The sequence below is a fragment of the Oncorhynchus clarkii genome, chromosome 5 (genome assembly GCF_045791955.1).
Source record: "Oncorhynchus clarkii lewisi isolate Uvic-CL-2024 chromosome 5, UVic_Ocla_1.0, whole genome shotgun sequence".
Lineage (NCBI taxonomy): Eukaryota > Metazoa > Chordata > Actinopteri > Salmoniformes > Salmonidae > Oncorhynchus > Oncorhynchus clarkii.
In genome coordinates this window covers 33,879,502-33,906,142 of record NC_092151.1, presented here as the reverse complement: position 1 = coordinate 33,906,142, position 26,641 = coordinate 33,879,502, and the positions used below count along the sequence as shown (strand labels likewise).

At 44.0% G+C, this 26,641-nt stretch overlaps 2 protein-coding genes across 4 annotated transcripts in view; both read left to right on the top strand.

The window, feature by feature from the left end:
- The first annotated feature begins 3,543 nt into the window (after window positions 1–3,543).
- LOC139408685 (transmembrane protein 230a) lies at window positions 3,544–11,841 on the top strand. Its single transcript, XM_071152899.1, has 4 exons — window positions 3,544–3,733; window positions 8,416–8,530; window positions 8,696–8,818; window positions 11,355–11,841. Exons 2-4 carry the CDS (start codon window positions 8,429–8,431, stop codon window positions 11,493–11,495), a joined length of 366 nt encoding a protein of 121 aa, XP_071009000.1. The 5' UTR covers window positions 3,544–3,733; window positions 8,416–8,428; the 3' UTR covers window positions 11,496–11,841.
- Window positions 11,842–13,163: 1,322 nt separating this feature from the next.
- LOC139408684 (immunoglobulin superfamily, member 9a) overlaps window positions 13,164–26,641 on the top strand; it is a 38,141-nt gene continuing 24,663 nt past the window's right edge. Inside the window, exons 1-10 of one of the 3 annotated variants that reach the window (XM_071152897.1) lie at window positions 13,164–13,229; window positions 17,891–17,985; window positions 18,137–18,331; window positions 21,928–22,074; window positions 22,631–22,779; window positions 22,898–23,015; window positions 23,917–24,058; window positions 24,226–24,371; window positions 24,488–24,630; window positions 26,429–26,569. In XM_071152897.1, coding sequence (XP_071008998.1) covers window positions 17,925–17,985; window positions 18,137–18,331; window positions 21,928–22,074; window positions 22,631–22,779; window positions 22,898–23,015; window positions 23,917–24,058; window positions 24,226–24,371; window positions 24,488–24,630; window positions 26,429–26,569 — 1,242 coding nt within the window. In that variant the 5' untranslated portion in view covers window positions 13,164–13,229; window positions 17,891–17,924. Of the gene's footprint in view, window positions 13,600–17,890; window positions 17,986–18,136; window positions 18,332–21,927; window positions 22,075–22,630; window positions 22,780–22,897; window positions 23,016–23,916; window positions 24,059–24,225; window positions 24,372–24,487; window positions 24,631–26,428; window positions 26,570–26,641 lie in introns of all 3 variants that reach the window. The other 2 variants (XM_071152898.1, XM_071152896.1) reach the window with 2 other exon arrangements.

The window sequence follows — 26,641 nt, the reverse complement described above, 5'->3', positions numbered from 1 at the left end:
GTATTGGATTTTCCTTCATTAAACAGTCCAAAATCAGATTACAGAATTTTACAAACAGTATCAATACTCACTCATTCATCTTATACAACAATTAGGTGTAAACCTCATATCTGAGGCTATTATATAAACAGCGTTATGATAATGTGGCCACACGTCTCCCATGAGCTTCCCCAAGTTGTAACAAACGGACCAGTTCGTAGCTGGATTCTTCACCGATCTTTTATACTTTCTCCGGAACATGAAATTTGTTCGTACCTCAAGTTCTGTGAGGTGGAAGAAATTCCTTTGTTCCCTAGGAAAATGTCCTCTGCCTCTTATATTGTGTGGCCATGTGGCAGGGTCTTCTCCTCGGGAATGTACGACCTCTCTCTGACCACATCAGCCTAGTTGAAGGAGGCAGGGGGAGGCAGGGAGTGGGGGATGGGGCTTGCTATACCCAAAGAGGGCAACGTCATGACAACTGTATACAAATGGGTTTCTGTTTCTTTGGTCACGTTCACATGGGTCAAACAAAAACACCCTAATGATTGGTTGACAATAGAGCACCCTACAATACAGGTGATGGCTGCAGGATGAATTTGGTAAAGGCCAACTGCAAAAACTTGCAGTCGACTGCAGTCAAAACATCATGACCGTTGATCTCATCATTTTTGAGAGGAGCGCAATGCAAGACTTTGCTCTCACACAGTGACACAGAGTATCTGTGCATGTGCACTTCACACTCCCACAACGTAGTAGCTACGGGACCAAAACAGCTGAGAAGTTTAGCCTCGCACTTCAACTCTCCTGGTTGTTTGTGCATCTACATCATCTTGCATCTACATAATCTACCTTTAAACTTAACCTAACCTATTACCTGACCCATCACCATATGCATTACTGCCCCACAGTGGCAAGAAGTGAATTCTCCAAAAACTATACAACATATACAGTGCATTCAGACAGTATTCAGATCCCTTGACTTTTTCCACATTTTATTACGTTACAGCCTTATTGTAAAATTGATGAAATAGTATTTTTTCCTCATCAAATCTACACATAATGCCCTGTAATGGCAAAGCAAAAACTAGTTTTACAGACAGCGATTACAGTCTCGAGTCTTCTTGGATATGACGCTACAAGCTTGGCACACCTGTATTTGGGGAGTTTCTCCCATTGTTCTTTGCAGATCCTCTCAAGATCTGTCAGATTGGATGGGGAGCATCGCTTTGGGTTCAAGTTTAGGCTCTGGCTGGGCCACTCAAGGACATTCAGAGACTTGTCCCGAAGCCACTCCTGTGTTGTCTTGGCTGTGTGCTTAGGGTCGTTGTCCTGTTGGAAGGTCAACCTTCGCCCCAGTCTGAGGTCCTGAGTGCAGGTTTTAATTAAGGTTCTCACTGTACTTTGCTCCGTTCATCTTTCCCTCGATCCTGGCTAGTCTCCCAGACCCTGCCGCTGAAAAACGTCCCCACAGCATGATGCTGCCACCACCACCCTTCACCATATTGGTTGTGCAAGGTTTCCTCCAGGCGTGACACTTGGCATTCAGGTCAAATAATTCAATGTTGGTTTCATCAGACCAGAGAATCTTGTTTCTCATCGTCTGAGAGTCTTTAGGTGCCTTTTGGCAAACTCCAACTGTGCTGTCATGTGCCTTTTACTTAAGAGTGGCATCCGTCTGGCCACTCTACCATAAAAGCCTGATTGTTGGAGTGCCTCAAAGACGGTTGTCCTCCAGGAAGGTTCTCCCATCTCCACAGAGGAACTCTGGAGCTCGGTCTGAGTGACCATCAGTTTCTTTGTCATCTCCCTGACCATGACCCTTCTCAACCGATTGCTCAGTTTGGCTGGGCAGCCAGCTGTAGGAAGAGTCTTGGTGGTTCCAAACTTTTTCCATTTAAGAATGATGGAGGCCCCTGTGTTCTTGGGGACCAATGCTGCAGAAAATGTTTGGTACCCTTCCCCAGATCTGTGCCTTGACACAATCCTGTCTCGGAGCTCTACGGACAATTCCTAAGGCTTGGTTTTTGCGCTGAAATGCACTGTCAGCTTTGGGACCTTATATAGACATGTGTGTGCTTTTCCAAATCATGTCTAATCAATTAAATGAAGGGGTTTGACAACTTTCCGAATGCATTGTACATGGCTCCTAGCCTCCCACGCATAGGCTACTTTCTGTCCCTAACAATAAAACTGAAACTAAAGCTAAGTAATATTTTTAAACCGATATATAAATGTTGTTATAAAATTGAAGTACATAAAAACGAGTCAAGTTTATCTGAAAACTAACAAACTAAACTGAATTTCAAATAAAAAACAAATATATAAACACAATACTATAATAACCATGGTCTGCAACACACATCAACATGAGAAAAACATCTTCAATCAACCATCATTCCATGCAGCCAGCTTAGTACTGAACCAGCCTTACGGTACACCCACACACTATGCAGGACAACAACATGACGGCATCTAATAGCTTAGCTGTGAAATCGATTGTACCCCTCTTCTAACACTCACCACAGACTAAAACTGATTCCACCAGAAAAACAAGAATATTATAAAGGGAGTAAATTATATGAACTAGCAAGACAAACACACATAAATCCATCAACTGAATGGCATTGTTTTTTTCTTTCTTTTAACTACAATAGCCATGTTAGTGTTTCAAAGAAATTGTGTCGATTCTAATTGAATCCTGCACCTCATTAGAGTGGACTTGTAGATTAGTAGCCACTCATATGGCTTCTTGCGTCTCTACATGTGAGCTGACTGCTAATGTTATTGAATTGATCTATTGTACTATAGCATCAGGCAAAGCTAGGAGCCTGGGACTGAACCCCTCCCTCTGCAACTGGATCCTGGACTGTTTGTATTATTATTTTTGCATCGTTTGGAAAGGTTTGTAAGGAAGCATTTCACTGTATAGTCTAAGCCAGTTGTATTTGCTGCATGTGATAAATAACATTTGATTTGATTTAGTTTAGTTTGCTATTATCAGAGATGGTTCATAACCATATAGTATATATTTGATTTGTCTCCTAATCAATCAAAATATCCAGGTCCGATTTTAATTAGCATAAGGGGCCATGATTACTTATCATACATTTAATTATCCAACTGTACAACTGTAAGTCATTTTCTGTGTTGTACGTTTTTGTAGGTGAAAAAAATGATTTATTTCCATTTCTCAGGCAGGAAAGTTTGTCTGTATAGCATTTCAAACCATTTAATTGGTTTGGAGATCACCAATGCATGTAGAGGTTTTCATAACAGCTACAATTTTAACAAGCTGATAGTGAGTGAATACTTATTTTGTTATATTCATATAACATTCTACATATTAGAGTTGTAGGGTTAGTAACATGTAGGGTTAGTCACCCAAGTTATTACAAAAGTCATTCAGTTTTGTTTGCCATATTGCTTATTATACCACTAATTGTATAAAGAGTAGCCAGGGGTAGCATGCCAACCAGTCTATTTACTCTGCCCTTACTAATATGGCCGCTCGAGACGGTCTGTGAACCGTAGAAGGCTGTATGTTGGGTGACCAATTCTTGCGCGCGCAGCCACGAATACGGGAAAACAAGGAAGCAGACAGAGGGCTTGGTGAAGTTCTGTAGATAGAAAACAAGTGAACAAAACACTGTAGCTATTTGTAAAGTCTATCACCACCGCGAAATGAGCATTTATTGGGGAAAATAGTATTACGTTGATGACACTTATTATTTTGCGTCCAGCAGTAATACAGGTGAGAGGTAATGTTTATTTAGCTAGCAAACTATGCCAGCTCATCAGGGTGTATACTGCCGATTCGGTTATAAAACGTTTATTAAACGGAAGCAAACGAAATGGGGAGGGGCCTACCTGACTTTTGTCGAATAGAAACAACCGTTTTTGCTCTGTTTGCCTCCGTTTGTTTATTAATTGATAAACGGTTTCCGTGATGAATACACCCCCCTTTGAATGTAGCTAGATAACGTAACTGTCAATAACACGGCCCAGTTTCCCAAAAACATTTTAAAGGCTAAATTAATCGAAAGCATCGTTAAATCTCCGAGCTGTTTCACAAAACCATCGTTATTAACGTTGTACTACAAAATTCTCGTAATCTAGCGCCTGTCTCAGGCCATTCGTAGAACAGCTAAATGCGTTAGATGTTATGTTTCACTATATTGGGTTACATCCGAGGTGAGAATTTACAGATTTACAACAGCGTACACCTGTGTCCGACCCCATGGCCGTGACACACGTTCTCTTTAATTTTCTCGGCGGACGTCCGTATGTTTTGAGGTAGAAACTTTCAGAATTTCGCTTGGTAAGTCACTGATCAGTGTAATATCTAGCGTGGAAGTATACTCACTGGCTGTTTGCAGCTGGCCACATGGCCAGCCCCTCATGAGTGCTCGACTCGCTGCACGCGGTTGATCTGTATCTTCCGCCGCTGGTTTGTCGTGCTTGTGTTTCTTTAGCGTTTCACTACGACTCCGTGTGCATTAATATATTGGTGGAACTTGCTGCCACAAACTTGAATTTACCTTACACAACTTGCAGACTGGCTTGTTCTATGTGTGTGTTGTGAATTGATGTAATGCTGCGCGTGTTCTCTGCTAATTATCCTGCAGGGTTTTTACTTGTTCTTTCCCTTGCAGTGCGCGATTGTCGTGGTGGGATTTCCACTACATTGAGACATTAACTTTGGAGTTCCTTAACGGGTTCCTTAACGGGTGTAACTCCATATGGTGCTGTTTTTACTGCTTGGATATTAAACCGGCTACGTATTATTGCAGTTGGCATAAAACGAATAAATCAAATCCATTACCTGTTTTGCTGTTTTTTTGTCTGCCTGTTTCTCCCTGTGTTTGCAGAGGTACTGGATAATTTATCATTCCTCCAAGCGGGTCATGACATAGCTCTCCCAGGGTGTCGGACCCCTGCTTCGTTGTTTTGGCTGAGTTTATGGCTTACCTTTGTGATGGTGCCATCCCCTCTGGGGATCCGCATACCTCGTGTATGCACTGCCTGGGTATGAGCCACGCGGAGAGAGCGGTGGAGCTCCCTACTGGATGCCTGTTTTGTGTGGTGCCTGCACCTGGCACAATTGGAGGCCATGCGCGGGTGGGTCGGCCGGTCTCAGGCTGGGGACTAGGTCCATCCAACAGGAGTGGTGCGGCAGCGAGCTGTTAGTCCCTCTACTGGGCCCAGTACCCCTCCCAGGAAGCATGGCATGAGCCACTGCAGGTAGAGCCCATCTGTTGCCAGTCCTGGACGGGGGCATGAATCGTCCGGGACCACATTGAATGGAGGGTACATTTTCTGCGTCAGGAGGTTGATAGCTTTGATGGCGATGACAACTGTTCCCTGTTAACCAGTAATAGGCTGTTCCTGGGGGACTGTGCTGGCACTGTTCACCATGAGCGGGGCTACCAGGCTGACAGGCCATCAGAAGCCGGAAACGGGGCTTCATCGCCCCCAGCGGCTCGAGGCTATGAGGATCCTACTCACTTGGGTAACCACTGCACTGGACATCAACTGGTGGATGGCGATGACACCAACTGTCCCAATCTCTGCTGAGTTCTGTGAGGCCTTGCAGGGGAGCTGGGCCTCTGCCAGGGCGGAACCCGCGACTGAAGGCGGGACCCCCCAGAGTCTTTGATGCGGACTTGAAAGCCACATATGGGTCCCTCTGCACCCTTGGCCGCCTTACCAACTTCTGCTGCAGGCCTACCTGCAGATTCTGTTTTCCCGGCTGCAGGAGGGCACATAGGAGCTCCTCCAGGACGTGATCAAGGTGTCTTGCCTGCTTTCCCTGCTCCAAAGGGATCTGGCCCGCGCCAACGGACGGGCCACGGTGCAGGTGGTTACCTCCCGGCGCCATCTCTGGCTGGCCCAATCGCGTCTGCCAGCTCTCCAGAGCACATTTGCCACTCACCCCATCACCCCAGGGCTGATGACATTCTAGAGCAGACTGATAAGGTTCATAGGGACCGGCAGACCCTGAGATGGTTCAGCCCGCTGCCTCAGGCCCTGGGTCCAAGGCAGACGGACCGTCGCCACCCACCTGCACCCGAACAATGGTGGGGTCCCTCTCCTTCCCAGTCGCCTCGTGCTAAGGGACGAAAGCAGGGAGGGGCACAGCGTGTGGTGAAGCAACAGCCCATTTTTCCCACACAGGTCTTCCCCGTTTTTTTGCAGAGGTACTGTACTGGGTAATTTATCCCTATTCCACCAAGCGGGTCACGACATAAGCTTTCCCAGGGCGTCAGACCCCTGCTTCATGGCCTTGTTGGTTTGGCTGAGCTTATGGCTTACCTTTGTGACAGGTGTGATGGTGTTAACCGTCACTTCCATAGGGACGTGCCTGGGAGACGCAGGCGCTCAGGACGCCAGAGGAGAGGCAGGACCCCTGACACGCCCTTCCTCGGCCGCTTCTCTCGGTCTCAAAGGGCAAAGTGGGATGAGGGTGTGGAGTCCCCCTGGGTGTTGTCCACAATGCTCGAGGGGTACCAATTCCGGTGCGGGCCCCCGTCCTTCAGGGGCCTTCGTGTCACCACGGTGGACGACCCCCTGAAAACCCTGTGGCTGGAGATCTCCTCACTCCTGGACAAGTGAGAACAACAAACCAGCTCTTTGTCTGCTATGGTGAGAGAGTCCTGGGGGCTGGGCTATCAAAGCAGAGGCTCTCACTGGATCGTGGACACGATTACAACAGCGTACTGGCTAGCATGCCAGTGCTGGGATCTGTGGTGGCACATTCAACACGAGGTGTGGCTGCGTCCTTGGCTCTACTGAGATCTGTGTTGTGGCCAGCTGGGCTTCCTCTTGCACCTTTGCTAGGTACTATTGGGTTGATTCAGCGGTACTAGTTGGTTGGTTCAGCAGTCCTGGGCATCGACTCCCTTTCGTGGGACTGTGGCAGGACCCCACACACACACATTGACAGCCCCTGCGGCCCGGTCCCGGTACGTATAGGGGTGGACCCCAGCTGTGACACCAGTGTACACGGGAGTAAATATCAATATATTGGAGTGATCCATATAGCTCACACAACTGTGGTTACATGCGTAACCTTCAATTTTTGTCCTCCCGCGTCACTTAATACACAGAAGATCTCCGCTAAACATAAAATCACATGGTTTCTCTGCCTTTCTGTGACCACCGATAACTTCAGAACGAAGTTGACAACAAATACAAAGCTGACAATGTCTTTTGCAATTGATACAAACGAAGACGTATAAAAAGATGATTCAAATGAAAACTGATGACTGCATTAAAATATAAATACATTAGACTATAGGCATATTGCAATGTATTTAATGTTGACTCAATTGCTTTTATATTTAGCTACTTACTGTCTGTAATTAGTCTCAATATATTCATGATGTGTAGCCTAATGTGCACAATTTGGCAAATCATCATTTAGTACATTATTATAATGTAAGAATTAGAATAGCCTCCTCAATATGTGCAGCCATAGGTGATAACTTTCATTGTGGAATAATTATAATGTTAGTGTAAGTTTTAAATGGGGAAAGCTGATCCGAGAGCAGCGTTTCATTTCTTTAGACTCTATCAGTATCGACACATGCCTCAACGACGCACTTATAGCGAACGTTCTCTTTGCGTGGTGTTTTGGGAAACGTTGGGTGTTACATCTTCGGACTTTGTAGGAATGATGCATCTTTAAAACACTCGTAAGCGAGTTCCATCGCTATCGGGAAATCAGGGCCTCGGTTGTAATCATTACGTCTTGCAACGGAAACCGTTTACCGTTTTAAGTACCAAACTGAAGCAAACCGAGTAAATGCTTTGCACAACCTTTAAAAACATATGTTTTTTACTCGTCATACGTTATACGCTGCTGCTACTGTTATTTTATTCCTAGTTGTGTACATATACAGTATACCTCTTACCTATGGTACCCATAAATAGCCAAGTTATCGTTACTCGTGTATTTATTATTACGTGTTTTACTTTCATATTAGTTCTCTATTTTATTTCTCTCTGCATTGTTGGAAAGAGCACGTAATTAAGTATTTCACTGTTTGCCCACACCAGTTTTTTACGAAGCAGGTGACAAATACATTTGATTTGAAACGGGGAGGGACCTACTTGAATTTGTCCAATAAACTCGTTTTCATTGCAAAACGTTTTCTGTTTGGAGTAATAAACCGTTTCTGATGCAAAACGTTTTGCAACAGAGTCGGCGTAATGAATACACCTCTGTTGTGCAGTGCCTAGCCTCCAAGTTGTGTGCCTGTAGCAACTAGCTAGTTACTCTGTCTGTACAGTATTTAGCTAGCTATAGCTACTTATGTAAGTTATAACTAGCTATTCATATATCGCTTTTTGGACACTAAGTTATATGGTCTATATTAGTTTCCATGTTATTTGAATGCCATTCAAGTTGTCGCCTTCTCCATCCTGACACAGCTCCCGTCTTGTAATGATGCCTGCACGCAGCACTGTTGCTGCTGGTGGGGTATCCAGTAACAAAGTTAAGTACTCAAGACTAGCTGGCGATGAGGATGGCTACATTGACTTGCAGGTGAGACAGACAACTGGATGTTGCATTACATGCATATCTCTCCAACCTCCCAACCACCTATAGTTGAGCCTTTTTGGAGTCATATCTGTCATATCACATATCATTGTAACCTGTGGTTGTCTTGGTTACTATGAATCCTATCTTTTTACCTTTTATACCAAACAGTTCAAGAAAAGCCCTCCCAAAGTTCCCTACAAGGCTATTGCCCTGGCTACGTTCCTCTTCCTGATTGGCTCCTTACTGATTGTAATCGGTGCGCTTCTCCTTGCAGGATCCATAGAAGTTTCGGTGAGTAGCTCACAGACATACATACACTACATAGCCAAAAGTACGAGGGCACCTGCTCGTCAAACATCTCATTACAAAATCATGGCCATTAATATGGAGTTGGTCCCCCCTTTGTTCTTCAGGTAAGGCTTTCCACTAGATGTTGGAACATTGCTGCGGGAACTTGCTTCCATTCAGCCACGGGCATTAGTGAGGTCGGGCACTGATGTTGGGTGATTGGCCCTGGCTCGCAGTCGGTGTTCCAATTCATCCCAAAGGTGTTCGATGGGGTTTAGGTCAGGGCTCTGTGCAGGCCAATCAAGTTCGTCCACACCAATATCGACAAACTGTTTCTGTATGGACCTTGCTTTGTCATGCTGAAACAGGAAAGGGTATGGCTGAATTAGCCGAATCCACTCATTTGAAGTGGTGTCCAGATACTTTTGGTCATGTAGTGTATATGACGTCATTGCAGTAGCTTGACCTCTTAAAACAACGGTGCCCTTTTGGCGGGCTGATATCCTGGCTTGAAAGAAACAATCAGCAGCAACATCACCTACAGTACTACAGTATTATGTGATGACTTTGTCCGGCTCCTCTTTAGAAACAAAGTAATCTATCGCTGGCCCAGATTCACACACTGAGGCAAAAAAAGGTTGATCAAAGTGGAATGAAGGCTGGATCTTCATTGAATAGCAATGAAGAGTGGGAATTCATTTCCTGATTCCGCTTTGTTCAAGTTTATTTGCCGCTAGTCTGAATCTGTGAGCGACAGTAGGCTGTTTGAGATTGCGCAGATTGAAAATGTGCCAGCCTGAATGGCATGATGCTCTGTTCTAAGTTGTCAAATGAGGGTTTGTAAGGTCATGGAAATTAATTTCATAATTGTTGATGTAATTCATGAAAACACACTTAAATATGATCAATCAATAAAAAAAACGACAGCCTTTATTTAACTGGGCAAGTCAGTTAAGAACATCTTATTTACAATGACTGCCTACCCCATCCAAAACCTCCCCGAACCTAGACGACGCTTGGCCAATTGTGCGCTGCCCTATGGGACTCCTGATCACAGCTGGTTGTGATACAGCCCGGTATCGAACCAGGGTCTGTAGTGACGCCTCTAGTACTGCAATGCAGTGCCTTAGACCGCTGCGCCACTCGGGAGCCCTTATTGGAATGACCCTTCAGTGCCTGTCTGTGGTGCTGCGTGTCTGCCAGTGGGCTATTGCCCGTGGAGACAGAGAGCGACATTTCAGCAGCAAGTATAAAATGACAGACAGACTGACTAACTAGATCACCAATTCAAAACATAACTTGTAGCAGTTAACTATAGCTAACTAATCATTTATTTCATTGTTGCCTTTCCACCAGCACTGTAGAGCCTAAATAAAAGCTGGGATTCCCCTCTACACAGTAGCCATGTAATTATGACAACGTAAAACATATTCTAAGAATAGTTTAATTGACAAATAACTTGCTGTGCATAAACATGTATAGTTAGATACATTGTTTTGAAGTAGCATACCTTATCCATTTGATCCCTGATTTGTTGAATGAAGGAATTAAGTATTTGTTTGTAATGTTTAAAAAGCCAAGCCTGCACACCCAGGAGCTCTCCAGATGGAGGGTTGACCACATGCTGACAATGTGTGACTAACAGTGCAGATCTATGTGGGGTGCTAAGTGGCAAAACGGCAGGAGGTGGTAGGTCTACATGGGATCACACAGCAGCTTTCCATTCAAAATGCTTACTTTTTCATGTAGGATGTAGTCATGAAAATTTGGTTAAGTCATGAAAAATGTGTATGAACCATTAACAGTGAATAATCAGAGGTCTCTATAGCATAATGTCATTTGTGAATTTTGGTGGACATAGTCTAATGGACCGACATGGAAAAAGACAGCGCCTGCACTTATTCCATCCCAAGTCATGCACTGTACAATGCTATAATGTAATTGTAAATGACAATGGCAGGTTATTCATTGCTTTCCTCTTCAGGAACATCCTAAAGGGGATCAATGTATCAGGTCTCCTAGGTTCCTCCAGCACCTGGCTGATTGAGCTTGAAGTGTAATCCTTTCCTGGGTGTCTGTGCATTTCACATTCCACACCCATGTAGATCAGTGACCATTCAATTCCAGATATTTCAAGAGTTCTCATCTCAACAGTGTGTGCGCATAACATCAAAAACAAACCCCTAAATTAAAACCGATTTACATCATTGCATGCCATGAAACATGTAGTACTGTATGTGGTCATCAGTGTCCATTTCTAGCACACTCCCTCTAGTGTGACATCACTTGGAGAATAAATGCTATGTGTGTTGACTGGCCATGTGGGGGTCAGTATGCCTACGTAGTACTTCCTCTTACAGCCCTGCCTTGTCAGGGTTGTGTTGTTGTATGATGCATATGTGCCAAATTGTAATTTGATGGATAGAGCGCCTGTATCTGTGTGTGCGCGGCCTCTCTGTGAAAGATACTGAAACACAGGCTAATTTGTTAATCAGGCACTGATTGTGATACATAAACTAAATAGGCAATTCTTTTTCAGCACCCGGACCGTACAGTTCCAGTCCTCATCATTGGGATCCTTGTGTTCCTTCCTGGATTCTACCATTTACGAATCGCCTACTACGCCTCCAAGGGTTACCGCGGATACTCCTATGACGACATTCCAGACTTTGACGACTGAGCCACCCTTTTGCCCCTGTTAGCTGCATGAGACTGTTTCATTTACCTCGAGTATCTCCCAGACTGAGAAACAGCATCACCAAGTGGCTTAACTTTACTCTTTGTTTTATTGCATATCACACGTGTGCAATGCGACTGTGGCTTTGGCTTTAAACTTAACAGTATTTATTACTGATAGAGTATTTAAGTATTTAAGATATGCAAGGCCTGTTATATATTTGTCATGACTATCTGTTTGTAATGCTCTCTAAAGATGTGTGATTGGTTGTAAAAGAGACTATCCAGTTTACGTTACAGATTTATGATAATAATAAAATAAACTATCCAATGGCATGGCTTTGTACAAATACCTGATTTTTCTCTTTTTTTTCTATTAAAATAGGAAAAATTATATACTTCCATTTCTTGATCAACATGCTACTTGTTACTTTTCTGCAGGATACATAGAGCGTCTTGCTAGATTGCACTAATGCACCTCATTTGGTCTTGTTTGAATGTCCTTTTGCTTTCAAGATTTTAAGCTGTAAGTAGCTCGTAAGCGTATACACTGAGTGTACATAACATTATAAACACCTGAACTTTTCATGACAGACTGACCAGGTGAAAGCTACGATCCATTTATTGATGTCACCTGTTAAATCCACTTCAATCAGTGTAGATGAAGGGGAGGAGACAGGTTAAAGAATGACTTAAGCCTTGAGACAATTGAGGCATGGATTGTGTTTGTGCCATTCAGAGGGTGAATGGGTAAGACAAAATATGTATGTGCCTTTGAGTGGGGTGTAGGTGCCAGGGTAACTGGTTTGTGTCAAGAACTGCAACACTTCTGGGTTTTTCACTCAACAATTTCCCGTGTCCACCACCCAAATGACATCCAGCCAACTTCACGCAACTCAATATTAGGAAGGTGTTTTGTACAATCAGTGTAGGTCTTTGCTATGAACATTGCAATAACAAGGTTTTACTGATACTATAATTTGTCGAAGTGCCCCCTCTTGTGGTCTCAATTGAAACATGTTTTTTATGACCTGCCCCTGTTCTGGAATAATAGCTTGAAGAAATATTCCCATATCATCTATTGAAATATTTTTGGGCCAAATCTTTGTAATGGAATGGGAAATATTATTTACAGTCATCGGTAATGGGGTATAATGCATTTGCACCAGGCTTCATTACTGTCAGACAAACTGGAATAGCCTGCAGTTGTTTTTCCAATGGAAATATAATTTTCATTAAAAAAAGCATACATTTTGTGTGGATATTATTAAATTCTTCTTCTAGTGTAGCCTATTTTACATTTTCATTCAGTCTAGTTTCACAAATCTTTAATTGTTTATTTGATCAGCTAGTTTTAGTCCATGCAGGAAAGCAACAGGCTGTATCACAACCTGTGGTGATTGGGAAAGCCCACAATGGGCACAGCGTCGTCGGGGTTGGCCTTCATTGTAAATAAGAATGTGTTCTTAACTGACTTGCCTAGTTAAATAAAATGTTAAAAAACAAGAAGGCCTACAAAATAAAATTTTAAACCACACACAAACGTGCTAAAAAGGTAAATAGACTGGAGAGTTAAAAGCACAATTGGTTCAAACCTTTTTCTAAAATTGTACGTGCGTGCGAGCGCTTGCCTGCGTGTGTGAGGGAGAGCGGGAGGGGGAGGTGATTGGTCAAACAAGCGGCTCAATGAAGAGGGAAGAGGTGAGAGAGTAGAAACCTTCGCTACGGAGCATCAAAGGTGCAGGGAAAGTTATTTTCTGCTTTTTAGGGTACTTTCTAACATTGGGAGTATCGTGAATCTTCGTATACATGTTGGATATTACTGAGGAAATATGATGGATATACAACGCGTCTAGCAATTGTATTTGAGAATTCAGCGCAGAATGCGCCATCATTGATTTGCTTTAAATTGCATATACTATTCGATATTTCAGTAAGGATCAGCAAATCTGTTGAAACTTGAAACAACATATTTGCCACCTGAGAATAACACGGTGAAACACCTGTAACCTTTGCACTGAGGACTAGAGGAATTACTGAAAGAATACTTCAGACTGACGCACTAAATGGAAATACAACCTGCCTTTATTTGCATTAGTGTAAAACAGGTAAATTGTATTTTGCTAACTCAATTTGTTCCCCGACAACTTCAAGATAAAAATGTGTATCTCTTCTGTATGGCTTTTTAAATATTTATTACTAGAACCTTCTAGGATTTAACCTGTTCAAGGACTTAAATGTGAGTCTTGACCTATCTCAAAAGTTATTTTACAAGCCAGTTCTTTTTGAGAGTCTTTATTTTAGACTAACCTCGACACCTGTACCTGCTCTGATGTCGCAGACATGACAAACAGGGAACTGGGATACTTGTTTAAGAGATCACTGGGTTCATTGTACTCTGAGCCAGTGTTTGCAGTTGACTACCATGCCAGCCTCATATTTATTATTTATGCTCAGGTTTAAAGTCCTCCTGAATCACTGGAGTCACGTGGTGTGAGGTGACTTTACTCTTGCCTTAGTAATTTAGGACACACAAGAAAAGTAATTGTATAATAGGCTATTGTAAAACATGTGCTAGCATTGCTGTGAATATGGGTTGTGGGGGTAATGTTAGTTTACTATAGATTTAAACCACATACTCCAAGCATATACCATTTGATGCTTTTAAATTGAGATTGTTATCACTATTGAGTGAAAAGGAGTAAATAAAAATAGGCTATAAGTGTGAACTGCATCGGTCATGATGCGATTCCAGCCCACTGGCAAGAGATCTACTGGTAACTCTCCTCCAAACAGATATGTGAGAATGTAATCATTTCCCTGATGATTTCTAGGTTCAGGGAAAACCGTCCCTTTTATTATGCTATTACTCAGAAGATGCCCTTATACCTTGAGGCTTAGAGAATGAGAAGCCTAATTTGTTCTGAATAGAGCACAATATCTCACCTGTGGGGTTCTGAGTGCTTTGTTATGACTAGGAACAACCAGTCCTCATTACCTCAGTCCTCAAACCACGGCTGGCAGGATCAACCTGCATTAACAGGTGTGTAATACACCTGCTTATCCAGTCACCTCTGTGTGATCATCAAAGACACCTTTCGAATCTATTATTTTGCTTGTAGAACATTTCTACATCTCTGCAACAAACACACACACATTCACAGAGCTTCTAAAAATACTTTCAATCACGGCATCACTCAGAGGTGTGGGATCTTTGTGGCCTCTCTTAATATTGCGGCCAATGCCTCACCCCCAAAACCCACATGTGATAGGCCTAACCCGTCTCTTCCATTTCACATGAATAGAATAAGAGTGAGAATCTCTCTCGCACCCATAGTGCCAAAGGATGAGTTGGAATCCTTCCCTCTTAAATGCACATCTGGCCAAAGCATCTATTTTTAACAGCATCCAGAGCTTCCTCTCTAGCCAGTCCAGGCAGGGTTATGGCCGGGTTATAGAGCTAGGTGAATGGGTAAGTATTCTCTAGTGGCTACAAATCAATCGCTGCCCATTTCCCTGATTAAATGTAGTAATACACATAGTATTTCACCAGTAACATTCTCACTGCCCTCCCTGCTTTCCTATATGCTGATAAATCAAAGATAGGCATTGCCCGTTGACTAGGGCTGTTGTTTTTGCTCTACAAACATTGCAGGAGCGTTGTGTTAACGTCATCAGTGTGTTTGTAAGGCGACGCTGCTTATTGGAGGCAGGAAGTGTACTGAGGGAATTGCCCAGGCCTAGGTTGCCACGGTTAAATAAGCTTCACAGCTCTGTCTCTCACTCTGTCTCATTCTCTTAGTTATGGTTCAATAATGAGTAAACACCTTTATTGATTAGGCCTAACACTTAACCAAACGGATAAACAACACCTTTTTCCCAATGTTTTCAGACCTTTCACTAGTCTACAACTACGTACAATCTCCTCTCTCTCTCTCTCTGTCTCTCTCTCTCTCTCTCTCTCTCTCTCTCTCTCTCTCTCTCTCTCTCAACTATCCCAGTATTGACTATTGCTCTGTCTCTGTCTTTCTCTCTCTCTCTGTCTCTCTTTCGACTATCCCAGTATTGACTATTGCTCTGTCTCTGTCTCTCTCTGTCTCTCTCCCTCTCTCTGTCTCTCTCTCTCTCTCGACTATCCCAGTATTGACTATTGCTCTGGCTCTGTTTTTCCTCACCCTCTTTTATTGCTTTATTGCAGTGATGTTCCTTTGAAGAGAGAAGCAATCTTTGCTTGCTTTAACAAATCATGGTCGTAAAACTGTACATTCACTATGTATGGCTATTGCACCACCCAAATCACCTCCATTGTCACAGTCCGATTGTACACTCAGGGCTTACTTTGCATTTAGATTAGGATTCAGATTAGGACATCTTAGAATGAGACAGACCTACAGCACAGATGAATTATGTCATTGGTCTCTTTATGAATGCTTAGTTGTCTCTTCTGTGTGGCTGGCCTCCAGAACAGATTATTCTATCTACCTGACCTCCATGCTGGAGCGAGACGGGCATTTAAAAAGCACTGGGAGTAGGGTTTCTTGGAGTAGGGTCTCTTGGGTATTAGTCCTTGTTCATTGTGAGCCAAATGCTAGGACAGTAGGTTTGCTGCTTATCCACAGAAACACAGTCAGCCCTGTGTGTACACACCAAGCCCTTCTTCCTAACCAGTCAAACCTTTCATCCTCTCTCTGTTTGAGAGAAAAAGAAGAGGCAGCTTGCTTAGTAATGCAATTGAAAAAGAGTGACAACAGACAAGCACACTCAAAATGGTTATTACTGTAGTACTAGAGACTTCCTCATGATACTCAATTTACAAGACAATCTTATTTAATTGCGTTTGTCATCTTGTGCAAGAGAGTCCTATAAAGTTTTATGGTGAGTGTCAATTTATACGTAGCCTATGACCTATTTGAAATTGTGTTAACAGGGTGAGTCTTGCTGCACGTATTCAGTTGGTCATTCAGGGAGCGGTCACTGTTGACCTTTTGCTCTCCCTCTCTAATACCGACAGTGAAGCCCCATAGAAAATGGCTTTCTATACATATTCAACTGTACTTATGCACTATTTACTATTGATACTTTTTACCTTTCTATGCATTCAATATTTTTTATTGAAGTTAAAATGCATTTTGAATTGCTATGAAATCCTCTTAAGCTTGATTGCAAGCTCTCTTTGGTGGACTTGTTGGTTTGTGGGTGTATGCGTAGGATGACACGTGTCCGTGGGATTTGGTGAGTGCCGCTGCTCCCTCTAAGAATAGCCTTTGCTCTTGCGGTCTGCAGTGGCTCTAATTAACTTAGCGTAATAAGCTGGCATTAGTGGTGTGTGGTAAAGTGTGCAGGGGATGGAGTGTTGAGTGGAGTATTAGCCCGTTAAATCGCTCCCTCACACGAGCACGCCGCACACGTCTTATGTGGTCAAGGACTCCAGCAAAACAATCCATGCATCTCTAGCTTTATGGAGGCATACTGTAAGGCAGGGGTAGGCATCTAGATACAGCCGTGGGGCAATATTTTTCAGAGTGGATGGTCGTCGGGGCAGAACATAATTTTAATAATTTATACACTGCAAATTGACCACAACTAAGCCCAAAAATAGATTGTGTTTGAAAATAACAATAAGTTCATACCTTGATCACATTGAGACACGATCATAGATTCATCTTTCTTTGTTAGAGGGGATACTTGGGAACAAATGAAACCATTTCTTTGCAGAATTCCAGGTGATTTGACCAAAAACTGGGGGGCCCCCAAAAAATGGTTTGCTGTCCGGTTTTGGCCCACAGGCCGCCTGTTGCCGACCCTTGCTGTAGGGTTACTGTAGGTTATAATAGTAGAGGCTCTGACTTCCCCCTGACTGGAGACCTTCATCATGGATTTATGGTGGATCATAAAAACAAGCACAGTATCGTCTTTGACCTGCTTGAAGGAGCCTACTGCCAGCTTTATGCCACCAATGACGGATGCACCACATGCAGTACAGTGCTACTGGCTGCTGTATGTCTGAGGCAGCCCAGATTATTTCTGTCCTTGACTGCTGACAGCCAACAAGTTCACTAAGCTCTCTGAGAAAACCACACTGATTCTTACTGGAGCTGGTCAGGTGCTCTGCAAAACGGACTCTGTAGATTTATGTGACATTTAATTGAAGTTATGAGAACCATGTAGGGCTGGGAGGGTTTTGGCAGGGTTGTCTGTTGGATATCCGTTTGTGAAATGATATGGGGTGAATTCCAATCTTGAGAAAGGTACTTGAAGAAATCTAAACACATCTTCCATATGTCTATAAGCTAGACACAACTGTCAGTTCTCTCTTGCCCGCTAGTTTGGAGAGAGGTGACAGGTGTCTGTTTTGTTTGCAAGATGCAATGTGTGACAAGTGTGTATTTTTGTCAACAGATCAAGTATGCTGGAGGCTGTTTGACTGGCAGCTATGGGACCAAAAAGAGACTATTTTCTGGATGTTACCATGGTGACGGCACTGTGCCTTCTGTGTGAGTAGAGTACTTAATGCTTTCCCTCTGTAATGAACTCTCTGTCATTCGCTCTCTCCACAGCCACATCCATACCTGTCCCTACATTCAGCCATTTCCCTCAGCAGGATTATAATGCGTATAATGTATTTTTTGTTGTTGACCCTCATAGGGGTCACTCACGGTCAGAAGCCAGAGGTGCGTGCCAAGGTAGGGGGTGTGGTGGAGATGGCGTGTAGACTGCCACTCCCTTACGCGGGTGCGTCTGTGCCCCTGCACGTGGTGGAATGGGTGCGCCAGGGATTCGACATCCCAGTCCTGATGAAGTTTGGAGTGTATGCTCCTCGGGTGCATCCCAACTATGAGGGTAAGTCCATATTCAGCCCATCAGAAGCTCAACTGGGATCTAATCTTACAGTGAGAGTGTTTCATTTCAGCCCCCTGTCAGATCCGTCTCAGCGCTTTGGTATCATCTGTTGCCCAAGGCTGAGGTTTCCAGACCCCAAACAGTTTTTTCCAGAGGCCTTGTCCATTAACACTGTCAAGCCCCCTTTCCTACAGTTAAATTCCACCCAGACTTCATCCTACCTATATCCTTCCTTAACAGCTATCTTCACTCAAAAAACAACAGTAACTCATCCCTTTGTCAGCTTCAGTCCTGCTAACTGCACCGCACCCCAATGGTCTGTGTGAGCTGGGGGCTTTGTGTTCGTTGGTCCTCTCAGATTGCATCATGGTCTATTGTCCCCATTCCGCCCAGGGTCAGAGAACAAAAGGCAGTCTATGGGGGAAAGAGATCTTCAATAGAGCAGAAATACCTTTTGTGACGGCTTCTGTCCTTTAAAGTCTCAGACAAAGGGATTGACGTGGACAGAGGGAGAGCATGTCTGTGTGTTTTAGGACGAACCTAACTAGAGGAAGATCTGTCTTCCAACGGGCCGGTGGGAGTGAGATTAGACCTGTCTCTGATCATTGGAATTTGTGCACGGGTGCAGTGCATTCATATGTGTGTATTGGCTAGGGCTCAGGAATCACACTATACACCTGTTCAGCCAATTCGTATTAGAATGTTAGAGAGCCAGATGACACACCCATGCCAACCAGACAGGGAAATACGATAACCATACATGCCTCATTGACACTGCTGTAGAGCAGACTTGCTATAAAGCCATTCAGAGTAATATGACTTGGTGATGAGAGATAACGGATGCCTCAATCTTTAGTGCTGCTCTTGCCAAAGAAAAAGCAAGAAAGTCAATCACTCAAATGAATATATAAAGCCCTTTTTTCATCAGCAGATGTCACAAAGAGCTATACAGAAACCCAGCCTAAAACCCCAAACAGCAAGCAATGCAGATGTAGAAGCACGGTGGCTAGGAAAGATTCCCTATAAAGGCAGGAACCTAGGAAGAAACCTAAAGAGGAGAAAGTCTGACTAATGTCCTCTGGATAGGTCAGCCCTCTCCCCTCTATTACGGAGGAGGAAGAGCTGAATGGGTCTTTTCAGTGTTTGTTGTGTATATAGAGCAGAGGAGAGGGAGAGTGCTGTGTAGAGAGAGAGAGAAGTGATCTGGAGAAGTGAGCAGGTTGTTAGTTCTGTACACACAGAAATGCTGATTCAGACCCCGGGAGAGAGAATAGTCAATGCTTTGTGAAATACAGCTGTATAAATGCTGTGTAACATAATGATATCCTGTACTCTACATTACTACCAGAGTGTCTACAAAGCAAATCATAAATACATAAAGAATATCCCCACTGTACTGGCCTGTATATTTTCCAACATCTACGGACCAGCATTGGATCATATTACGATTATTAGGCTACTGACTTATATTGAATGACTAATATTTAATTAAGGCATGCATACGGCACCATAGCAGTTTCCTAGTCTCTGAGTTGGTAGCCAAACTGTGATGATTAAAATGTAAAATGATCACAGCGTCAGGAAAACAACATGCAGACATTAGGAACTGAAGGGTTTCAGGAGGTAACTCTATCTGCTTTCTTCTCTGACCGAAACTAGAATACCAGCGCCTGGGAAACCTTTGCCCAAGGGTGACGACATGTCTCAAGGAAGGGATAGGGACCATAGATTCTGAATTTCCTATCCGTGGGCACTTGGAAAGTCCCATCAGCAATAAAACATATTCAGATATTTACACAAATGCAAAGCTGTTTATAGTAGATTGAAGGCAGCCTGTGTGCAGGTTTAGCATAATTTAGTGATCCTGATCTAATCTGTTTGATTGTTGCCATTCATCTACAAATTAAAACATAACATTTTATTGGGTTGTAGTGTATTGAAATAAGTGCATTATTTGAGCTGAGTCATTGTCATGTGTCTGTGCTGCTAGTGTAGATGCTTTCCCGTTGGACTGTCACCTGAGAGCTGAGGCCATTGAAGGATCAAACCTAGCTGGGCTTTGTCTAGTGATGCATTCAGAGCAATGGGGTGTGGTCCAATTCTTTGAGTTGCAGGACTGGACATCCAATGGAAACATTATTATTATTAGTGACATTGGACTCTGATGTCCCACACTTGTATCTGTACTAATGGGTGTGGGAGAGAGTGTTGTCCTGGATTAAACAGACAGAGACTGACATGGCGGTCAACAGAAATACTTTTTGGATCATTAGAGTGCCAAAGGAGAGGAGGGACCGGCAAGTGGAGAACGAGAGAAAGAGGGGGAGGAGTGGTAGCCTCGCGAGCGGCTTGATCCCTCGAGCTTACGTGAATGGTTCGCTGCAGCATTAATAAGTCTGGTATATACGAGGCTAGAGGAGTGGTGGAGGGGAGTGACATTTGGTGGTTGCAGAGAATGCCATGATGTGGGAGAATGGCTGCCAAAGAGAAGGCTCACTGGGCCAGTCTTGTGATTGTATTTAAATCAACAATGCCTTCACTGAAACCCCACACTAAGCCCCACTAAACTCATTACGGAGTTGATTTGTTTGCATATGCAATATCGTGCCTGTGTTAGTGCATACGTGTGTGTCTCTCCCTCTCCCTGTCTCTATCTCTCCTTTTGCTTTCTCTCTCTCCTCTTGCTTTCTCAATTTACATATTATTCAAATCTAGAGATGCACTTTTTTCATGTGAACCTTTTCAAATCACAACAGCGGTAGGTGATCCAATCCCTAGTTGGTGCGTGCGTGCGTGCGTGCGTGTGTGCGTGTGTGTGTGAGAATGGGTATGTTGCTCTGACCGTGACACATGTGGATTTAGCCCCCATTCCATTTGGAAAAAGTAAACAGCATGTGATGTCATAGTCGGTTCCTCATCTGTTATCACAGCCACCACCCCTTTAACTGCAGTAGCTTCCTGATCCCCACTGTGGGCATAGAAACGGTCCCTCCCTGTCACTGGAGACATGGACTGGAGTTAATGATTAGCTCAACACACCTCAATGACTCAATGTCACAAACACATTAGCGCTACAGTGTGAGGCAGGCTCGCGTTCTTGTAATGTCTTGTATGTTTATGCAGCAGCTGTATGTGTCTGGATATTCTCCTCAGTGCTTCACTGTCTGTGAAGTCCAGGCTTATCACGCTGCTAAACTGCACTGTTTCAGTCATTTAGTTACAAAACATGGCTTAATTGAATAGCAAAAGAAATGACAACTTAAGAGAAATGGAGTGAGGGAGATGAGAGAGACGCCACAGGGAAGGAGGGAGGGGTGAGTCAGCAAACACCATTGCCACAGGGTGCAGTCACCTGGCAACCAGGAGATAAAATTTCAAAGCTCTCGATGACGATCCCAGTGCGTGTGTGTGCGTGTATGTTTGGAAGTGAAGGCTTTATCTGTAGGCAATTGAAGTATCATAGAACACTCCTATCAGTTGTAAAACACATTCTTTGTATTGAACCTCCCTGAAATTCCTCATTATTTCCAATGGTTTGATTGGTTCTGACCCTGTCTCGTGCCCTCTCACTCTTGTGTCCTCCCCTGTGTCTCCAGGCCGTGTGTCTTTGGTGAGGAATACTGTCTTGAGGGTGAAGGGGCTCCTCATAGAGGACCAGGGCCTGTACGAGTGTCGCATCCTCCTGCTGGACAAAACCACAGATGAGACCCGCAATGGCACCTGGACCCTGCTGTCTGTCACCGGTGAGAGGAGGGGCTTGTGATGGGGAGGGGCTTTATTTTAAGGCCATACAGTCCTACTATCCTCATCGTACCCTATCATATCATATACAAACAAAACACGACTGCTCAGACAAACGCACCCATGTAGGACACGTTCCTACTAGGAAGACTTTTGGTGGGGTGAGAGAGGAGCAGGAGACGCTCCGAGGCATTAGGACAGATTAGCCAGGCACATGGCCCGGGCAACAGCAGGGTCACGTCTCAGGCTCATTGTCTAATAAGGTTAAGATGCCTTGGCAGGAGGGCCTGGAGCACACGGCCAGGCAGAACATCTCTTTCTGTCTCCTAAACAAACACATGCTTTACTCATGGTGAGCTGTACAGTAAGTGACTGGCCTCTAAGGGATGTTTGCTTACCCCAGGTCAAGCGCCTTCAGCCAATATGACTTTAAACTATGGTAAACCTGCTGATTCTGCTTTGTTTTTGTGAGATCTTCACCTTTACAAACTGTTTAACTGTCTCTGTGGAAAAGGGATAGAGGATGTTGTGTTGACTGTCTTTGTTGTTGTTCTGTAGCTCCTCCTATTTTCAGCAAGACCCCTCCCCCTGTCATGGAGGCTCTAGTGGGGAATCCTCTCTCTCTGGCCTGCGTTGCCCATGGTAACCCACCACCCACCATAACCTGGGCTAAAGATGGTACTCTCATTGAAGGAGACAAGGTTGAGGTGAGGAATCAAAAAAACATCACCCCTACAATCCAACATTGCAATCTATCTCTCTCTCATTGCAAACTTTATTGTCCCTGCAGGGAAATTCATTGCTCTCTCTCTCCCCCTCTCTCAGTTTCTGAGTGGGACGCTGTCTCTCAGAGCAGTGAACAGGGAGGCAGGAGGACAGTATGAATGTCTCGCCTCCAATGCGGAGGGCAATGTGACTCATGTGACAAAACTTAAAGTCAAAGGTCAGTCGCTATTTGTCTGTTTGTTTGTTCAGGAGATTCCCGTCTACAGTTTCCCCCTGGGTCATACTGGAAGAACAGAAAAATTCATAGGAATCTCCCAACACCTTGTCTAGTAGGCTTCTAAACAGCTTCTACCCCCAAGCAATAAGATTACTGAACATCTAATCAAATAGCTACCCAGACTATTTGCATTCCCCCCCCCCCCCCCCTCTCTCTCTTTTACGCTGCTGCTACTCTCTGTTATTATCTATGCATAAGTAACTTTAAACTCTACCATGTATATATTATAAACTCTACCATGTATATATTACCTCAATTACCTGCCACCGCACATTCACTCTGTACCGGTACCCCCCTGTATATAGCCTCGCTATTGTTATTTTTGCTGCGCTTTAATTATCCTCTGAGTGTCGAGTGTTGTTATCGCCATCTGGTGGTGGTTGTGTGATGTTCAGTTACAGGTGAACCCAAGGGTTTATATGGTGTGTCCATACTGTGGATATTTTCCCTCATAAATTTCACTTATGTAACAAAATATTTTCCATTTATTTTTTAAGTCGCACTATGTTATGCCGCATGACGTCAATATGACCAGGATATGCCGTTTTAGATTTGGGTGTGTTTTTGGCAGTGACACCTGTTAGGATTATAATAAGGCTTTGATTTCTGGCTGTAGTCACTTTTTCAAATCCTTATGTAAGCCTATAAAACAGGCCTTCAAACAAATCCTCTAAGTATTTATCCCAATCAGCCATAATCTCCCAACATGAATGTCACTGTCATGCTGTGCAGTGTTGCTCTCACCAGATAACTGATTGGAGTTTAGATATCTTGCTAATCTGCCATGTCCTGCTGACTTTTATCATAGAAAAGATCAGGGATTTCTTTCCATCTCAAACAGGTCCTCCAGTCATTGTTATCCCCCCGAAGGACACCTCCCTCAACATGACCCAGGATGCCCAGCTGCAGTGCCAGGCTTTGGCTGATCCTCCCAACATGACCTATGTGTGGCAGAGGGAGGGAGAGAATGTCTACCACATAGAGTGAGTTTGGTGCATTTTGACCCGGTGTCTTTATATTGGATTTGTATATTTACATGGGATTTTGCGAATGTTGTAATGTTTCTAATGAGGCGTTTGCTCCATTTGAATGTCCTTTACGGGTTGTGTGTCTGAATTGGTTTTATGTTTTCTTTTTTTGTTGTTGTTAGGGCTCTGAAGTCCCGTGTGAAGATCATGGTGGACGGCACCCTCCTCATCACCCGCATTACCCCAGATGATTCTGGGGACTATACCTGCATGCCCACCAACGGACTGTTGACTCCGCCTACTGCATCTGCCAATCTCACTGTGACACGTAAGTGTCCATTTGTTGATGCGTTCCTCTCCAATCTTCAGTCCCCACATAATGACACATCCTACCTGTCCATAAATCCCTTCCAACCTTCAGGCTGTTTCCTCTCTCCCTTTCAGACCCTGCCCAGGCTCTCCTGATGCCACCGCAGACATATCTCCCCACAGGCCTGGGAGGTCTGGTCTCCTGCCCCGTGAGAGCTCAGCCACCCCTGCTCCACGTCGACTGGACCAAGGATGGACAGCCACTGGATCTGGCCATGGTGGAGATCAGCCTCATATCTCCCCTCATTAGGGATAGCCATTAACTGTCTGATGCTGCTGATTTGACCATTTCCATAAGGAATCAATATGCCCTGTATGCCTACTGCTCAACAGAGAATATGTTTCCATTTAACAGAGATTTATACAGTGCAAGTATTATTTTTTTTTCCACATTTTGTTACGTTAAAGCCTTATTCTAAAATTGATTCAATCGTTTGCCCCCCCCCCCCCCCCTAATCAATCTACACACAATACCCCATAATGACTAAGCGATTGTTGCAAATTTATATAAAAAAAATGGAAATATCACATTTACTTAAGTATTCAGACCCTTTACTCAGTACTTTGTTGAGGCACCTTTGGCAGTGATTACAGCCTCAAGTATTTTTGGGTATGACGCTACAAGCTTGACACACCTGTATTTGGGGAGTTTCTCCCATTCTTCTCTGCAGATCCTGTCAGGTTGGATGGGGAGCGTTGCTGCACACCTATTTTCAGGTCTCTCCAGAGATGTTCGATCGGGTTCAAGTCCGGGCTCTGGCTGGGTCACTCAAGGACATTGAGACTTGTCCCGGTTGTGTGCTTAGGGTCGTTGTCGTGTTGGAAGGTGAACATTTGCCCTAGTCTGAGGTCCTGAGTGCTCTGGAGCAGGTTTTCATCAAGGATCTCTCTCTGTACTTTGCTCTGTTCAGCTTTCTCTCAACCCTGACTAGTTTCCCAGTCCCTGCTACTGAAAAACATCCCCACAGCATGATGCTGCCACCACCATGCTTCACCGTAGGGATAGTGTCAGTTTTCCTCCAGCCGTGACGCTTGGCATTCAGGCCAAAGAGTTCAATCTTGGTTTCATCAGACCAGATAATCTTGTTTCTCATGGTCTGAGAGGCTTTAGGTGCCCTTTGGCAAACTCCAAGTGGGCTGTCCTGTGCCTTTTACTGAGGAGTGTCTGGCCACTCTACCATAAAGGCCTGATTGGTGGAGTGCTGCAGAGATGGTTGTCCTTCTGGAAAGTTCTCCCTTCTCCATAGAGGAACTCTGGAGTTCTATCAGAGTGACCATCGGGTTCTTGGTCACCTCCCTGAACAAGGCCCTTCTCACCCAATTGATCAGTTTGGCCGGGCAGTCAGCTCTTGGAAGAGTCTGGGTGGTTCCAAACCTCTTCCATTTAAGAATGATGGAGGCCACTGTGTTCTTGGGGACATTCAATGCTACAGAAATGTTTTGGTACCCTTACTCAGACACAATCCTGTGTCGGAGCTCTACAGACTGTTCCTTCGACCTCATGGCTTGGTTTTTGCTCTGACATGCACTGTCAACTGTGAGACCTTATATAGACAGGTGTGTGCTTTTCCAAATCTTGTCCAATCAGTTGAATTTACCACAGGTGGACTCTAACCAAGTTGTGGAAACATCTCAAGGATGATCAATGGAATCAGGATGCACCTGAGCTCAATTCTGAGTCTCATAGCAAAGAGTCTGAATACTTATGTAAATAAGATATTTCTGTAAAAAAAAAAAAAAAAAAAAAAATTAAATTGCAAACATTTCTAGAAACTGTGTGTAGATTGATTAGGATTTTTTACATTTGGTACATTTTAGGATAAGGCGTAACAAAATGTGGAAAAAGTCAAGCGGTCTGAATACTTTCCCGAAGGCACTGTATATCATTTTTTGGGCTTATAACACTTAGCTTTATCCTCAGCTAAGATATTAGTTGCTATTCATTGTTTACATAATTATTCATATTAAGCTGAATTAAAAAACTGTCTGATCCCTCTATCTGTATTATCTAATCAGTACCCAGGATGGACGTTGACATCTGAAGGCTCGGTGTTCATGGCTACTGCCAATGATGATGCAACAGGCGTATACACGTGTACCCCCTACAACAGCTACGGGACCATGGGCCAATCAGGGCCCACGACAGTCATCCTACAGGTCAGGGTATACCCAATGTCCTCTAGCAGTTTATTGTACAGTACATAAATGACCAGGTATTTACTTAGAAAT

Coding starts and splice junctions, on each gene's coding strand:
- LOC139408685 (XM_071152899.1), top strand. CDS start 8,429: ATGATGCCTGCACGCAGCACTGTTGCTGCTGGTGGGGTATCCAGTAAC. Junction 8,531..8,695: donor ATGGCTACATTGACTTGCAG/GTGAGACAGACA, acceptor TATACCAAACAG/TTCAAGAAAAGCCCTCCCAA. Junction 8,819..11,354: donor CAGGATCCATAGAAGTTTCG/GTGAGTAGCTCA, acceptor ATTCTTTTTCAG/CACCCGGACCGTACAGTTCC.